This window comes from Apodemus sylvaticus, chromosome 7 (assembly GCF_947179515.1).
Source record: "Apodemus sylvaticus chromosome 7, mApoSyl1.1, whole genome shotgun sequence".
In the NCBI taxonomy this organism is placed as follows: Eukaryota; Metazoa; Chordata; class Mammalia; order Rodentia; family Muridae; genus Apodemus; species Apodemus sylvaticus.
Genome location: NC_067478.1, coordinates 73,638,151 through 73,655,316, shown reverse-complemented (window position 1 = coordinate 73,655,316; position 17,166 = coordinate 73,638,151). Strand labels below are relative to the sequence as shown.

The window sequence follows — 17,166 nt, the reverse complement described above, 5'->3', positions numbered from 1 at the left end:
TTGTCCTCTTGGGGACAGAACATCAATTGCTTTCAGCCAAATGCACTCACATATGAATATTTTAGTACAATTTAATGCTTCTATACCAACCCCAAAGGAAAAGCACATCAATTTGTGAACACAGTTCTTTTAGAGCTAAAAGCAAAGCTAGATAATGCAGTATGAAAGCGGTTGTCAATCTTAGCTTTTTAGCAAGTTAGAGGGCAGCCCATCCCATAAACTCATTCCCAGTTGTATACAAATAACTCTAAAAGTTTGTTTCCACACTGACTTTTCAACACTATCAAAATTTCAAAACAAAGGTCAGAAATAAAATGTACCGTCTTGGTAAATTCTCCTAAATGCTTACTCATCTGGTCATCTTGATTCTATTCACTTATTCTCAGAATTATAAAAAGGAAGTTAATTTGTCAGTAAAATATCAAAATATAGGCAAAGTAATCCATACACACTAAGATGCTGCACTAAGATACTGCCTCTGGCAACAGACAGTAGATTCTCAACAGTGATTACAACATGCTAATGAGTTTGGATGGTTAGGAAGGTCAGCTCAGCATAATCAACCAGATCACTGAGCGCAATCCAGAGAGTAACCACTCCCAAATACATCAAGACTTACACCAATGAGCTTGACAAATATCAGAGAAATGATTTAATGATTGTTCATGATTTCAAACAACAGAATCTTCTAAGAATCTGTAGGGGCTGGGGAGGTGAACCAGTGGGTAAGAGAACTTCCTGTAAAAGCGAGAGTATCTAAATTCAAACACAAAGTACCCATGTAAAATCTGGACACAGCCCGTGCACCCTGTAACCCTAGCGCCAGTTACTGGAAACAGCAGATCCCATACTTGTTGGCTAGCCAACCTAGCAGACAAGGGGGAACTCCAGATTCAGTTGAGAAGACCTGTCTCAAATATTAAGATGAAGACCAATGAAGAAAAACAGACATCTTCTGATCTCTGCAAACACATGTAGGATGTATACCCTATGTATTAATACATGTGGGAACATACACACACACAGATTATACACACATATAAAATCTTTCTTCCTTCCATACTTCTTTCTCTCTCCCTTCTTCCTCTCTCCCCTCTTATCCTTTTTTTTTTTTTTAAAGAAAAGCAAACACAAAACAAGATAAGAGTCTTGCAGTCCATCCTGGCCTGGAATTATGTACAACCTGATAATCCTGCCTCCATTTTCTAAGTACTAGGATTAGAAGCACATGCTACTATTCCAAACCCTCAATTTGTACATTTTGCAATGCAAGTATCACTATCATTATCCAAATAAACAACCCACATCAAGAATTTACATGAGTATGCATTTAAGGTGCTTATAAAATCTAAGTTAAACTAATCAATCCACTCAGCAGCTGTCCCTTAGCCACTCTCCAGACAGGATCATACATTATATCCACACTATATCACTGCAAGTAAAGAGAACATAGACAAATACATTTTGAGATGCTTTTGCATATTACTTTTTGATTCAAGGCTTTAGACAAGGGTTAAAAGCCACTAATTCCAGATTGTTTTCTTAGCTCCCAATTCCACTTTAGGAGCTAAGAAAACAATCATCTCTTCTTTGGACCCGAGAGACCTTCTACCACCTTGCTTCTAATTACCCTGACACTACTCAAGAGTTAATACAGCTCCCTATCCCTAACATATAGGCCATCTATAAAATATATATTATAAAATGGGCCAAGTGTGATATATTCATGTAATAGGATACTGCAAATCAACAAACAAAGAAAAAACAGCTGCCTGAATTTACACAGGCATTTTAATCCTGAAAAGTAATCTAGGCATAAAGAACCCACATAATGTGTTGCTACTGATATTAAAACCAAAATTGTGCATTGGTGCTTTTTCTTAACACATCGGTATCCATGATCAACTATCACAAGTATAAAATCTATAAGGTATATGTGAACATCTAAGTAGTAATTCAGAAGCAAACACATCAGGCATCATTGTGCTTCAGAAATTAAAGGAAATCTGTGGGGTCCTCTTAATAGTTTTTTGTCAAATTAAAACAAACTAGAGTCACAGGGGAACAGGGCTGCTCAGCTGAGGAATGGTTTCTACCACATCTTCTGTGTGCATACTGTAGCACATTTCCTTAAATGATGATTACCATGGAAGGAGCAAAGCCCTCTACGGTCAGTGCCCACCTGGGCAGGTGGTTGTGGATTGCATAAGAAAGTGTACAGAGTGAGCCAGGAAGCAGTGTTTCCTCATGGTCTCTATTAAGTTCTTGACAGAGGTTTCTGCACGAGTTCCTGGCTAACTTTTTTCAGAAACAGACAGTGATCTTGGAGTTGTAATAAGAAATAAACCCTTTCCTCTCCAATTTAGTTTTGGTCAGTGTATTATCACAATACAAAATAAACTAAGACATCTTCCAAATTCCCCAGTTTCAAATTCTAGAATCACATCTTTAGATATTATTTTCCAAGGAAAAATTATTAACATAATTCCTTTATGATCTAATAAATTTGTCAAGAGGCAAAAAATAAAAAATAAAAAGGTTACAGAAAAGGAGTAGTAAGTGGAGGAAAGGCAGACAGACACTAAGCCCATAGAATGTCCCTAAGGAGGCAGGGTGATGAGCTCTAATGCGCAGGTACAGTATTAGTACCAAACAAGGAAAGGATAGTGCTTGTCTCTGACCCAGGGGACAAGCTGGAGCTTTGTTTTGTATAGTTTTGCTTTTATAGCGAGCACATTCATTTGCCTTTTTGGTCCTAGATAGGTAGTATTTACCCTGTGCTCTAGGCTCTAATCATCTTGCAGAGGGAGACAGCTGAGCTAGCACCTCTATATACTCACTACCTGACTGTAGATCTAGTCTTTTGTTTTGGTTTTTTTGTTTGTTTGTTTGGTTTTTGTTTTTTTTTTTTGGATTTGGTTTTTTTGAGACAGGGTTTCTCTGTATAGCCCTGGCTGTCCTGGAACTCACTCTGTAGACCAGGCTGGCCTCGAACTCAGAAATCCGTCTGCCTTTGCCTCCCAGAGTGCTGGGATTACAGGCATGCGCCACCACCGCCCGGCTTAGTCTTTCTAATAAAATTCATTTGAAGAAGGGTTTGACAACTTAATTGCCAGACTGCAGCTTTACTATAACATAAGCCTGAACGGCAGTCATAGAACCAAACAGTTTCTGCTTCTCTTGGAAATGCACTTACCATACAATTGGCCTACACTAAGAGACATCATAAAAAAACAACCCTATAAAACTCCGGTCCTATTTATAGTAAAGATATTGTTGTGGATGTCAATCAATATTGTCTTCTTTATATTGGCTCAGGGGATAGATCTCTGATCTTGATACCAGGCCAAATGATGCTTCCCATGTACAATTAGTTTGCTTTACCTTTGGGACACTGTAAATCAGGGCACTGATCTTGTTGCCTAATATGAGCTGGCTTTTAGAAGGCCTAGTGCCAAATTTGTAGCCCACATCTAGAGAGGGCTACATAGCTTTCCAATCTTTCTTCATTTGCCACCTAAACTTTCTCAAAACTATTTAAAGTGTTACCTACCACAAAGAGATTGGAAAAGCTTGCCTGTCATAGATAGGTAGTAGGGAATAGGGTCACGAATACTAAGAAAACCTAAGATTGAAGCCAAATACCAACCAAGCATGACTGCTCACCACAACCAAGAAAGCAAAGACCAAAGAGGCATGACAATGCATGTACTACTTGACTCAATGCACGTACTACTAGATTTTGTACTGGCGGTCAGAACTTCTGTACTGGCGGTCAGAACTAGTAATGAATATGAAGATAAATGACAAAGTTGGAATATCAAAATACAGAAAATGGGGCACTAGAGAGATGGGTCATTGGTTAAGAGTACTGAATGTTCTTCCAGAGATCCTTATTTCCAGAGTTCAATTCCTATCACTCACATGGTAGCTCACAATTGTAACGGGCCCCATGTCCTCTTCTGGTGTGCAAACATACATGCAAAATACTCATGTACATAAAATACATAAATAGAAAAATCTTTAAAATATAAAAAATGAAAATTAAAGCACAAACAAACTTTGGAAATAAAATACAACTGTACTAGAGCTGGAGCAAGAGAGGGCTCAGCAAGTAAGAGCACTAACTGCTCTTCTGGAGGACCAGATTCAAGTCTCAGCATTCACATGGCAGCTCACAGCAGTATGTAACTTTAGTCCCAGGAGATCCCATACCATCCTCTGGCCTGCTTAGCACCAGGCAGCACATGGTGTACATATACATACATACATGCATGCATACATACAAGCAAAACACCCATACACATAAAATTAATTAATTAAAAATATAGGGTAGAGCTGGGAGTGCTGACACACACCTTTAATACCAGCACTTGGGAGGCAGAGGCAGGTGGATCTTTGAGTTCAAGACTAGCCTGATCTACAAGGTGATTTTCAGAGAAGCCAGGGCTACACAAAGAAACCCTGTCTTGGGGGGGAAAAAAGGAGGAGGAGGAGGAAGAGGAGGAAGAAGAAGAAGAAGAAAGAAGAAAAAGAAAGAAGAAGAAAGAAGAAGAAAAAGAAGAAGAAAGGTGGTCAGGTGGTGAATGATAGAGAAAGCCACTTGTTGCCCACTCAGTCAGCAGACCACACACACACAGACACACACACAGAGAGGCACATATGCACACAGGCACTCATGCAAACACATACATACAAAGCAATAAATGTAAAAAGAAAATCAATAAATGTAACTATACTTCATATGAGAATACTTCTAGTCTGAAAAAATTATACACTGAGGTATTCAGGGGCAAAATGTCACAATATTATAATGTAAAACAGTTCAGAAAATAATTTACACATGTACATTGTATTATTTTTTAGTTTTATTTTCCTAAGCTTGAAATCAACTCTAATTTAAAAGTTATTTAGAAATAAAAAGTAGTCATTGCCATAACAGTAAGCTGTGAACTGACCAGTGGCTTCCTATCAAGTCTATATCCTGTGAGAGTGGAAACTGTTTCACACTTTGTAAATTGTTCTGAATGACAAAAACAACAACAACAACAACAACAAAAACAAAAAACAAATAAAAAACCCCCATGTAACTAAATTCAGGCCATATTTTGGGTATTATCTATTTTCTCAAATTAATAAAGAAAATAAAAGGATTATTTTGTAGAAATAAGAAAACTGACTTTATATGGTCTGAATTTGAAGCAGAGCACTTTTGGTTCTTTACAACCAGAAAAAAACACTGGTGATGCTTTCCAAAGTTGTTACAAAATGCCAACAAGTCAAAATACTGAATATTCTAATAACAGAATGGGAAAAGAAATAAAGCCATGAAATGTTCAAAAGTGGCAGAATGGGCCCATTTAATAAAAATAGATGAATGTGCTGTATTTATTTTTAAGAACAAAAAATGCATTAGTATTAGTGGAAATGTATTTAATAGCACACAGTTCAAATGGGTGGAGGTAGTGAGAAATTTTTGATGTTCAGAAGTCTAATTCTTGCCAATTGTGGGATATGGCTGCCAAAAACCTAATGCAATATTAAGTAACATTAATTAAGGTATTATTTAGGGTGATAATAACCAACTCCACTCGAGTCGGCATGCACATGAGGTAATACATTCAATTCTGGGCCTCAGGTTTCCTTATGGCCCTACAGAAATAGCTTGTACCTGACTTATCTTTCTGCTAAAACAACTATGAACCTGGTGCAAATACAGATAGCAAATACAGCAGCAGGTAGAATTTGAGTAGCCAAAATTCAGTAGGTGAGGGAAGCACTCCGATATGAGTCCAGCATACTTCTCTCCTTGGGGAAAATGCCAATCAGAAATCAAGCCCTTTAGATAAAAAATGCAGTCTGGTTGAAGAAAATATACAGAAGATAAATGACTACCGCAGTAGCTGCAAGTGCGGAGAAAGTTCCAGAGATGAGAGAGTCACAATAACCACCCACAGACTATGCAATTAAATTCCACTCATGATGAGAGCTTGGAGCAAATTAGAAATAGCAAAGAAGTTCCTTAATTAGATATCATCTCAGAAAAATAAATAGGCACACCATAGATGTAGAGAAAGTAAACAAAAACTTACCAGTAGACTAATTTTAAAACTTCCATAAATCAATAATAAAAAGCAATTCAATAAAAGCAAAAGATTTCAATAAACACTTTTAAAGGAAAATACCTAAAGAGCCAGTAATACAACAGTTACTCCATAATTCTGAAGTCCCTCATGTGAAAGTAAGATTGAGCACCTAGGACTGAAGGACTCATGATATATGCAATGTGTTTCTAAACTAGTATCATTTGCTATAAATGGCATGAATGAAATAACAGACAAAATGCAAATGAAGTCTGATAACTAGAAGGTATTATGTGTCAATGTTAATGTTCTGACTTAACAGGCTGCAGTGTGGTTGTGTAGGAAAATGCATATGTTTGAAACTGCAAAGGTATCATATCAACAACCTGTTCTCAAATGGTCACACAAACAAAACAGTTTTGTTCTATACTTGCCAATTGATTGTTTCCCAAAAAAGATCTTTTGGCCACTGTGTGTGTGTGTGTAAATATATGTAATTTATACATCCATGCCTGTAATGGTCAATCTTCATCGTCAACTTAGAATAATCACTGAAACAGAAGCATGCCCTTGTGAGTGCTTTTGAGGGTATTTCCAGAAAGGCTTAGCAGGACAGGGAAGCCCCACTCTGAAAGTGGACGATACTCTCCCATGGCCAGGATTCCTGACAGAATGAAAAGAGGGAAGTGAGCTGAGCAGCAGCATCCCTCTGTTTCCTGACTGGATTCAGAGTGCCCTTACCAAGCTCTGTCCAGTCTCCTCACCGTGATGGACTTGACCCTGAAACTCTGAGCTGGCAAACCTTCCTTCCTTCCTTCCTTCAGTTTCTTTTGTCTGGTACTGTGCCTTAGCAACAGACAACTAGCATAGTGCCCAAATAGAGAAGTTAATACATTATAATTCTCTGATGGGTTATAGGAGTGATGTTAAAGTCTTCAAAGCATAAATTTAATCCCACGAGCAAAATTCAATAGTTCTATGTTCTAAGAGTAATGCTGAATAAAGCTGACTGCATGAGACTTGCTCACAACACAAGAAAGGACACCACCAGCCACTGCTTGCACTCTGCTCCTGTTTAATAACTATGAATGCCCTCTTTCTGTCACAGCAAGTCTGCTTGCTACTTCAGAGTATACACTGAATTTCTTATAAAAGTAGTTTTGATTAGGAAGCTGTTGATCTTTTATGAATTCAAGCCTGAATGTGTCTACTCACATAAAACTGTACATGCAAGATTTCCACAAAAAATATATGTGTGCCACACCTAATTAAATGTCATGGATGGCTCCAGCTCATCTGCTCAATAAATCCACTTTCATAGCCAGACTAATGTGGTATGACAAGCAAGTCAGTCACACAGTGCTTTGACTTAATTTATGAATAGTTTTAGTGCTTATATTCAGTACTGAGACATCTCTGCTTCAAGTAAGCTAAGTAACACAAAATATATTAACCAAAAAAAGAAAGATTGCTTCATTGAAGTTTGTTAAAATGAAACATTTCTTCTCATCAAAAGAAAAAGAACAGGAGAGTCCTAGCATGGGAAAAAAGAAACACAAATAATTTGTATACAAACTATATAAAAAGCTCCAGAAAAAGACAATAAAAAGATAAACAATTCAACTTTAGAAGGACAAATATTTCAATAGAAGCTTCAAAGAGAAGTCTTAAAGGAATTGGGGGAGGGGAAACACGATCAAAATATTTTGTATGAATAGGTTTTAAAAGATGATTTTGAAGCCATCATCTAATAAATTAGGGCACTAGGAGATCTTAATGGATGTGATATAATAATCTTGTTTTGAAAAAACAAAAAAAAACCACTTTGTTTTGAGTTACATAAAAATATTTTCCTCATGTTTCATGCAATATAAATTTAAACTGAAAAATGATTATGAAATATGAATGGTCAGGAGATGTTTTTAAAAGACCCAACTTTCAAGACAACATTTTCTTTATTTCCCCTTTAAGTTCTGCAAAGGGTTTTAGAATACTTTATCTGGCTAGTATCATGGCTTAAGCCTGAAATCCTAGCACTTGGGGCCTAAAGCAAGATGACTGCTAAGCTCGTGGGAAGCTGGACTACAGACTGAGATTCTATCCCATCCTCTTGGCAAAAAGGAATATTCTAGCAGTACTCATCTGTAAAGATCAAAATTCTCTGAAATTCATGCAAACAGCTAAAAATGTAGAACTATACTAGGTGCTCAGGAGCACACAAGACTGTAACTGTCATTCTAATGGTAAAGGTCTAATGAACATAAGCTCAGTTAAAACAGGCTAGGTGTCGGAACTGCTTTTACACTTTATGGACAATAAATATTATCAATGTAAATTTATAATAGCATCAATAAAATAAGGTAGGAATGTAGGTCAATGGACTAGCACTTGCCAAGCATGTACAGAGTCCTAAGGTCTCTCTCTACCACACTACACACACAAAATAACAACAGAGGCAATGACAATAACAACACAGAATTGTGACCTCCTACTACTTTAAATCTTTTTGCAAAATAATTCATAATTTTAAAATTGCTAAGCATTTTATTAAGATCAAAACCCTTCAGATCTTGTGATGACACATTCACTATCATAATGGTTAGCTGTATAGGATCATTGAGTAAGACATAAATCACTGAAATTATTGTCCAACAAATACATACAGTGCTGATCCCCACAGAATTCTGCAGGGCATATTTTATTGCAATACTTACTGGAGCTACTATTTTTCCTGTCTGACCAACTTGCATGTCATTGGGAACAAAGCCAGCATCAACAGCAGCTCGGGAAGCACCAACTGAAAGGGAGGAAGTGTCATATTTTCAAGATAGTCACCAACAACTACAAAATAACATCCTAATATTCTACAGTCAAAAAGTATTATATACAGAACTCACTTTTGAAAGAAAAATCCTGATTAATGATTTCTAACTGATCAAGGATTCAAAACATTAAATACAGGTACATTTTTCAATAAAATAATTTTCATTGTGTGCTATACTTATAAATGTCTTTGTTTTTGAGACAGGGTCTTTCTATGTAGTCCTGGCTATGACAGAGCTCACTATGTAGACCACACTGGCCTTGAACTCACAGAGATCCTCCTGTCTCTGCTTTCTGCATATTTGAAGGCATGCACCACCACTCCAGGTATAAATTTCAATTTTTGAGTTTGGCTAGCTTCTGATGTTTAGGTTTTTTTTTTTTTTCAAAAAGGGTCCATAAATTCCATATTATAATCTACTTAAGGAATCCTATACAATGTCCCTTTATATACTAACTTAATGACTTTTGAAGAAATGCTGTATTGAAGTTTAACAAGTATCTCATATTAAATTAATAAACAAAAATATAACTGGTTTCTTCTCCAGGAGAATCTATTCTTAGGGCAGAACCACCCCTTCTGGAGAGTGAAGGAAAGGGACTCAGGAATTCCTTCTGTACACTGTTGCATGCAATTATTCTTCTTGTAGTTTCCTAAGATGATTAAACTTAGATTGCCTTTCTTTTCTAATACAAATTCAGTACTACTAAAATTTCCCTATAAGAGCTCATCCTGGTGGTACAGGTCTGTACTCCTAGCTATGTGGGAGGCTGAACCAAAAGGATCACAAGGCCAGAATGGGCATGGTAGTGAAACTGTCTCAAAGATCTGAAATTTAAAAATAAACAAAAAAGTAAATAAATGGGGGAGGGCATGTAGATAGAGTTCAATAGTGTAGCTCCTGCCTAATGTGTAGGAGCCCTCGGTTCAATTCCCAGCACTTAGGATAAATTCCCCTCCCCGACACCACTGACTTTATTGTACCATACACTTTTTTTTTTCATTCAGCTCAAAATATTCTTTTAAAAAGATCTATTTATTGTGATATGTAAGTACTCTGCAGCTGTCTTCAGACACACCAGAAGAGGGTGTCAGATCTCATTACAGATGGTTGTAAGCCACCATGTGGTTGCTGGGATTTGAACTCAGGACCTTTGGAAGAGCAGTCAGTGCTCTTAACCGCTGAGCCATCATCTCTCCAGTCCTCAAATTATTTCTTTTGAGATGTTTTCCTTTACTCATGTTATGTAGGAATGTGCTGTTTAAACTCTCCATGCATGTTGGGATTTTTCAGTCATATTTCAGTTACTGACATCAAACTCGAGCTACAAACAGTCAGGGTATAAACCTACTCCTTTACATTCATGAAGGAGTTTTATGGTCCCAAACACCTTGGTGAGTGCTCCTATCAGCTTGACAATGTGCTGTTGTGTAACAAAGACATCAATAGATGTTAATTCAGTCCAGCTATGCTGAGTTTAACTGAGTTTCCCTGTTAATTCTATACATTCTGTGGGTACAGAATTCTGGGTTGCTGGGGTTTTTCCTCTCAACACTTTGAAGCCTTATATCCCATTCTCATCTTACACAATTTCTGAAAAGTCCAATGGACTTATCTTTGCTACTTTTATAGGGTAAGACTTTTTTCCTCCTCTTTTATCTTCATCTTTGACTTCCTGGATCTTTGCTTGGGTATGCTGTGATCCTGAAACTTTTCAAGCTACACTGTACCAACCCTTCCTGTTCTGGTCTCCTACCTCTGTCATACCCATTACTCTTTAGTTGTAGTTGGTTTTTATCATGTCACTTGTACTTCTTAAGTGTCCTTGAGGTCCTGGATATTTCAGTAAGGTGGCGCACACCTGTAATCCCAGCACTCTGGGAGGCAGAGGCAGGCAGATTTCTGAGTTCGAGGTCAGCCTGGTTTACAGAGTGAGCTCCAGGACAGCCAGGGCTGCACAGAGAAACCCTGTTACGAAAAAACAAAAACAAAAAACAAACAAAAAAACTAGATAAGACTCTTAAGAGTTGACAAATGTAAAACTGCCACACATTCTTCAAAAATTACTAGGATACTCCCGCCCCCTGCCCCAACTTTATAGAAGCTTTTGTTTCAGCTTTTATTGGAGGTGTAAGAAAACCACTACAGCAAGAATGAAATAAATAATGGTCAAAACTAGAAATCATGTTAAGCAAAATAAGTCAGATACAGAAAAGTAAATATCTTATGTTTTCCTTTCATGCAGAATCTGGATTTAAAAAGTAAAGACATGAAAGTAGAAAGGGAATTATACAGAAAGAGAAAGAGGAGAAAGAAGACGGCAGAAAAGAAATAAGGAATGAGGGAAATATGATCAAAGTATGTTATGTACACTAATAGAAATAGAAAGGCCACAGCCAAGTGCTATTTTGTATAAACAATAAATAGTCAAACAATAAAGCTAAGTCAATGAAGGAAAAGTAGAAAGCACAATGACCTGAAGCTTTGAGGACTTATAAGCATAACAAAAAATACTTCCAGCAAAAATAGAACATTGTGCTACAAAGGAAAATGGCCTTTACCTGCAGCATGCAGTTGATCTGCCAAGTCATACAGCAGTTTAAAGTTCTCTCCACTCTTCAAGCCCCGACCTCATTTAAAACAGACAAACAAACAAACAAAATCATGTACATACAAGTTGCACTCTGTAAAATGTTTGTCATTTTTTTTTAAAGATTTATTTATTATATGTAAGTACACTGTAGCTGTCTGTCTTCAGACACACCAGAAGAGGGCATCAGATCTCTTTATGGATGGCTGTGAGCCACCATGTGGGTGCTGGGATTTGAACTCATGACCTTTGGAAGAGCAGTCGGTGCTCTTAGCCACTAAGCCATCTCTCCAGCCCCCCAAAATGTTTGCCATTTTATAAACCCAACCTAATGTCCTTATTACAAACTGCCACATTAAGCATACCATCTCCTCTACAAAACCTTTTATGACTTCTATGAAGCATTCAGCATTGCAGTCATTTAACTACATAAAGAACTATGATATTTGCAGTTTCTCCACTATAATAAAAACACTTTAAGTTCAAGATGCCTGACCCACAATATCTGTGGTATTAGCAAACTCCTACTACCATTTGGTAACTATTCCCTGCACAACTAAACAAAACTCTGTCTAGATTTCAAAATCCTTGAGAGCAAACACTCTCTGTTATTTTCATTTTTCTAGGAGATGAGAATGTAGTGGGTCCATCAAGAACACATATGGACGAATATTTCCTGAAAGTACAAGCTGATACTCAAGACAAACATCTTTGCAAAATATAGTTTCCTCTGAATAACACTTGAACAACAGATGGATGTTAGAAACAACTAATTTTTTATTGTTAAATCACATTAATCCGTATCGTCTGAGTCAGTCAGCTGACAAACTACAAAGGAGCATAATTTACAAAAAGATGCTAAGTCTTATACCACATTCAGGTTCTGATATTAACCGGGAAGGGCTTTTCAAGTGTCATGCACACAGACCAGTATAACACTCAAAATCATTAAAAGTAGAATGGGGCAGGGGATTTATATATAACTCTGAGATTCTAACCACTTTTTCTACAATTCAGAAGCCAATCAAATGCCACATAAAAACATGGACATCTATAAAACCCACATAGATGGTTTTACATGTGGAAGAGATGTGTAGATGAGATCTGTGCCCTGCTCTCCAGTGCCAGATGTGAGACAGGAAGCCCATATTCTATTTGTGGTCTAATTTAATATTCCTGATAAAATGTGAGTAATACCTGCAATTTACCAACCTCTGTCATTTGTAAGCAGGAAGTCAAATAAAATACTTATACTCCAGACTACAGATTCAGCTCAGTAGTACAGAGCTTGCTTACCAGGGACAAGACCCTGGGTTCTAGCCCCAGAACCACCAAAACCTAAATAGAAGTCTGTTCCTTTAATGAGGTCTGTGTACTAAATGGCTCATGCCATCTTTTAAATTACTATTGTACTTACCACCAGATACCACCACTTTGGCACCAGTTAGTTCTGGTCGGTCACTTTTTGTCAATTTCTGGTCAAGCCACTCTGATATTCCCACTGATGAAGAACTTGGTGCTGCATACATTGACAGACAAATTAAAAATGATGATGACTTCAAGTATATAGTGGTAATTATTTTTAAAACCAACACAAAAAAATCCAATTTTTGGAAACTTAAGTTTCTGCATTTTCATGGTTCCAATATCATTTTCTTTAATTAAAAAGTGTTAAGAGGGCATGACTCTTGATAAGTTGATACTACTTATAAGTTCATCTGTAAAAACATGAATAACACATTCTCTCTTTGAGTGATTATGTTGAATCACTCAAATACCACAATCGGAAACAGTAATGAGAGTTAAACAGCCTTAACACAAATGTAACAGTTTCATCATAATTGATCTTCTCTCCTAGTCTTTAATCTACCAAAGCTATTATCCTTGTACCAAGATGATGTGAAACAGACATAAAATATATTTATATAACCTTGAAATATCAGTCAGTTGAATTTTTACTTTGCACTAGAAATTAAAGTAGACATCATCCCTTATTCTAATCTAAGCTAAACAAACAAGAAATGCCAACTTATCGAAAGGCTCATATGAATACTTACCCTTTTCTGAACTGGCACTACCTCCACTTGTTGCTGCAGCCTCAAAAGATGTTCCTCGAACAGAAAACACCTTCACTTTCTCATCACATTTCACTGTACACAATGCATTTCCTGAAACACAAATTTTATTATGAGGAAGGAATGCCAAAAGTATGCCTCTCGGGCTCAGAATTTATTTATGAAGATAAGGCAAAAATAACCATGGGCTAGTTGTTTCCTACCCCTGCTAAGCCTAGGAGAGGAGGAGCACCAGAGTTGAAGACCATCACCAGGGCCCACCTGTACAGCTCTGGGTGTCTTTTAAAGCCAGAATTACTCCCTGGAATCCACAGGAAGCAGGTGGCTGCAGCGAGAAGGCACCTCGCAGCAGGGAGTGGGAGGGAAGCTTCTTCCTCCTAAATCAACTCTATCAGTGACCTAAAACTATGAGCTACTATACCTTAATACAAATGCAACTTCTGTACATATCAGAGAAAGATAATGTGAAAGTATGACAGGACATAAAATACAAGTTCAGAGGAACCAAAGTTTTAAAAGGATTAGACATTTCCCATTCTGAGTGACTGACACTATGACCAAATACTTGACTACTGCTGAAGATGACAGGTCTGATGGAACGAGCACACAACAACTTTAACCAGAACAAAGCCAGTAACCGAAATTGCGGCCTTCTCCAGCCCCTCTGGAGATCAATGTGCTTAGAAATAATCAATCAAATAAAGAGATGCTGAAATGAATTGCTTAATGCACACTGAACTTTGATTGCACATTGAAAGCAAAGTCTGAGAATACTATTTTAAAAAGTTTGCCTTTCTTTCTTTCTTTCTTTCTTTCTTTCTTTCTTTCTTTCTTTCTTTCTTTCTTTCTTTCTTTCTTTCTTTCCTTTTCTTTTCTTTTCTTTTTTTTTCTTTTCTTTTCTTTTCTTTTTTTTGGTTTTTTGAGACAGGGTTTCTCTGTATAGCCCTGGCTGTCCCGGAACTCACTCTGTAGACCAGGCTGGCCTTGAACTCAGAAATCCACCTGCCTATGCCTCCTAAGTGCTGGGATTAAAGGTATGTGCCACCATTGCCCAGCAAAGTTTGCCTTTCAAGATACTACTTATAAAACATAGCTACTTAAACAAGACCTGAACAGTGACAACAGCAACAGACACGCTGATATGGAAGGGTAAATTCTCTCAGGTCCCATCACTAGACAAAGAAGCGCAGGAAAGCAATGACTGCTGAGAGAGGAGAATTAGTCTCTCTTAAGCATGAGCCCTTTAATTGGTTATCCAACACAACAGACTAAACAGAAGTAGCTATCTCTGAAATCATATACACACAAGCAAAGTAAACAGACATAGTAGTTGTATTTATAAAGTTATGCATATGTATGTGTAATAGTAATAAAGAAAAGTGGGCCATCAATTGACAACAAAGAAAATGACAAGAGAGGTTGGAGGGAGAAGTGATATAATTACATCACAATTAAAAATTTAAAATACATATATATTGGATGTCAAACTTTATTTTTATTAATGACTGGGGAAAAGATCTCACTCCATAATCTGTAAGGCTAGTATAAAAGCACTGTGCACATAATAAATCCGACAGAGAGCCATGTTGGGGTCTAGTAGCTATTTTCAACTAAAGCATTTCTCAGAAACCTTTAAGATGGTCCATTTAATTGTAGGTGTGTTTCTAAATCCCATTTTTAAGATTTTTATATATTGTGAAAATTAAAATGTTGATTAATTATCTTCCTTAGAACTTACCTGCATAGATAGTTCTCACAAATGTGTCAGGTGACTTGATCTCAATGATGTCAGAAACTGGAGCAACATTAAGTTTGGCTGCTACTCTGGGCAGAAGGTTCTAAAAGAAAACAGCATTGAGCTACACAAAGGCAAGCTGGCTGATGTAGTGACCAACAATGGGTCTCTTAACCCTTAAAGGGACACATGTCTTTTGCATAAATTTCAATTCAAATTCAAATATTTTACACTTCACATGTATCTTTGGACAAGGGACATCAGCCCAGCTTTTGAGATAGTCTTTGAAATTAAGCGCCTACCATTTCTGTATATTAAGAATTACAGAAGATTTATAGTAATAAGAAGCTGATTCCATTTGATAAATTATGAGATCTACTGCCCTAATAAATATCAAGCACAAAATGTGACAGTTATGGATCCCTGAATTAAACAAGAGAAAGAGAAAAAAATAGAAGAGTAAAATACTGGAAAAGCTTTTACTATATATATTTACTAGAAAATATGAAAGAAAAAATTTCAACAGATGGTGCAACTTTTGTCAAGTTCATGTTGTATAAACAGATCAAGCAGCAGCCTGTGTGTCACACATAAAATGAACATCAGAAACAAGCATGTATGCTCTGGCTGATAAGGCACATAACAGTTACATGTTATACATGTGTAACTTTGTTCTCAGTAGCCAAATCCTTAAGCAGGTCAAAATCCTCTTGGGTGTTAGTTACCACATCTTGTAATGAGAGGAAAGAGAATCTGTATATGTCTAATTAAAATTCTACTATGACTCTAGGATTTTAAAACCGAAGAGAGTCAATTAATGAAGACTAAATATCCAAGTTCTGAACTGAGGTTCTTTTATATAATATGTGTAATTTCATAAGAGAAGCATTGTTTTTTTAAAGAATTATTTATTTTATGTATATGAGTACACTGTAACACTCTTCAGAAACACCAGAAGAGGCTTCAGATCCTATTACAGATGGTTATGAGCCACCATGTGGTTGCTGATAATTGAACTCAGGACCACTGGCTGAATAGTCAGTGCTCTTAACCACTGAGCCATCTCTCCAGCCCTGAGAAGCATTGATTTTTATCCAACAAAGATACTGACTTCTTCCTAGCTCATTCAGTGGCACCTCCCTGGTTTCATGGCACTGCTTCTGGAAGGTATGTTTCCAAGATAACACCACAAACTGGTTCTCTCTCTCCTGTAAATATTCTTCCAAACTACCTGTTATTCTACCTCATTCTGTATTCTTCCACATGCACATATAATTACAATGTGTTAGCCTTGTAGTCAAGACTTAATATCCATGCTGTATGACCCCTACTAGGATTCTAAACACCCTGATGGTAGGGGTTGTGTCTTCTAGTTCTCTTCTGTTCCTGTCCTGTTTCTACTCAGTGATTTCCTATAAATGATGCTATTGACAGGATGAGCTTCCTGACTGCAGAGTTTGTAAAGGAAAAGGTTTTAATTTTCATTTTTGTCATACCTGCATTAGATAGTAATCCTCTTTCAAATATGAATAAAGAACTCTGGCCTTGACTACTAAAAAGTAACAATGTTAGTCTCCTTGCTCAGAAGCTCTTCCTCTTCCACCCTTTTCCAACTCCCATTTCTACTACCCCTCCACCCCAGGGGTCTCCTTTCCACCTTCACTGTGCTCTACCATCCTATCCAAGTTCCTAAACACCCCTTCTTTCCTCTGAGGTCCCCTTTCTACTTTCATGATTATACCCACATATAAACATCAAAGCTAAGAACCACACACCAGAGAAAGAGTGTTGTATTTGTCTTTCTGAATCTGGGTCACCTTAGTATATGCACTTCCAGATTCATCTATTTTCCTGAAAT

The 17,166-nt window shown here is 37.0% G+C and overlaps 1 protein-coding gene across 2 annotated transcripts in view; it reads right to left on the bottom strand.

Annotated features, from left to right (window-relative positions):
• Positions 1-17,166, bottom strand: part of Etfa (electron transfer flavoprotein subunit alpha) — a 56,710-nt gene that overhangs the window by 20,643 nt on the left and 18,901 nt on the right. For both annotated transcript variants that reach the window (XM_052188291.1, XM_052188292.1), the window contains exons 5-9: positions 15,312-15,411; positions 13,556-13,666; positions 12,916-13,017; positions 11,470-11,538; positions 8,798-8,880 (exon numbers count right to left, since the gene is read on the bottom strand). In XM_052188291.1, coding sequence (XP_052044251.1) covers positions 8,798-8,880; positions 11,470-11,538; positions 12,916-13,017; positions 13,556-13,666; positions 15,312-15,411 — 465 coding nt within the window. The remainder of the gene's footprint in view (positions 1-8,797; positions 8,881-11,469; positions 11,539-12,915; positions 13,018-13,555; positions 13,667-15,311; positions 15,412-17,166) is intronic.